At 40.9% G+C, this 1,151-nt stretch overlaps 1 protein-coding gene across 1 annotated transcript in view; it reads left to right on the top strand.

Annotated features, from left to right (window-relative positions):
• dlgap1a (discs, large (Drosophila) homolog-associated protein 1a) overlaps window positions 1-896 on the top strand; it is a 345,763-nt gene extending 344,867 nt beyond the window's left edge. Inside the window, exon 14 of the mRNA XM_037681980.1 lies at window positions 650-896. Within this exon, the coding sequence (XP_037537908.1) occupies window positions 650-877 (228 nt within the window). The 3' untranslated portion in view covers window positions 878-896. The remainder of the gene's footprint in view (window positions 1-649) is intronic.
• The last annotated feature ends 255 nt before the right edge of the window (window positions 897-1,151 follow it).

The following is a 1,151-nucleotide window of genomic DNA, read 5'->3' as shown; positions in this document are numbered from 1 at the left end:
ATATATATATATATATATATATATATATATATATATATATATATATGCATTTTAAACCCTTCCCACACTCTTGCAATATTCTAAACAATGTTTCTAAATGTAAACACTCTAAAAGAGCACAGATTGTCATGATTTCAGCTCTCTGCCTCTAGTTGCTCTCTACCACCTGCCAGTGCTCTTAGTCATGTGCACTTCTCCTCTGCAGAGCTGAGATCTGACATGCTGCAGGATGAAGCTTCTCCTGCAGCTGTGGGCTGCAAACAGGTGCAGCATCTGCTATAATTTATTTTAAATTAAAATTCCATGCTGACCGTGCGGCTCATCCCATCAATCAGCCAAATGTTTGTCATGTCCAATCTTACTTTGAAAAACCGTGATAGAGCAAGTCCTCGAGAAGGGAACCGCAAAGTAGCGAGGGACTACTGTACCTGCATGCCTGGTACCTATTGTTTACTTTTCTGGTTTTGTGACCAGGTACATACCTGGATGATCATGTGTTTGTTAAATCTTTATTACTGAAACAGAAAAACAACAAAAATGACAATGCCCACCCCTACCTCTAGGAACGTTCTAAACATGAACTTATATAGAAATGCATCTGTTATTTCCCAAATACCTCCACTCACTCTTCACCCATTTTCTTTCTCAGCAGGACAGGCGGCTTCCACCTCCAGTGCCTAAAAAGCCACATAAAGGTTCCCATCACCACCCCACTTTGGCCAGAGACCGCTCACTGGAGAGCTCTGAAAAGCAGCGGCAGGAGGCCCGCAAGCGCCTGATGGCTGCCAAGAGAGCAGCGTCTGTACGCCAGAACTCAGCTACAGAGAGCGCCGATAGCATCGAAATCTACATTCCTGAGGCCCAGACCCGGTTATGAGGACACCTAAAGTAACAAACACCCCTAAAAGAAAACAGGGAAAGGGGTAAACTTAATGTGAATATTTTATTGATCTTATGTTTTCTTTAGCTTCTCTTTAGATTTTACCTGATCAATTGTGTTGGATGGAAAATATTTGAACCGTTGATGAACAAGTCAGATATTTAACACAACTTTTCCCATCCCATTTGAGTTAGTAGCAGAGTCAAAGTCCTTCTCATGTATTTATTTCTGTTTTTGTTCTGTAGAACAACAAATAATGCAAAATATTGAT

The sequence above is a fragment of the Nematolebias whitei genome, chromosome 9, assembly GCF_014905685.2.
Source record: "Nematolebias whitei isolate Nwh7 chromosome 9, NemWhi1, whole genome shotgun sequence".
NCBI lineage: Eukaryota > Metazoa > Chordata > Actinopteri > Cyprinodontiformes > Rivulidae > Nematolebias > Nematolebias whitei.
The sequence above is the reverse complement of the archived record's forward strand: the minus strand, read 5'-3'. Positions and strand labels throughout refer to the sequence as shown.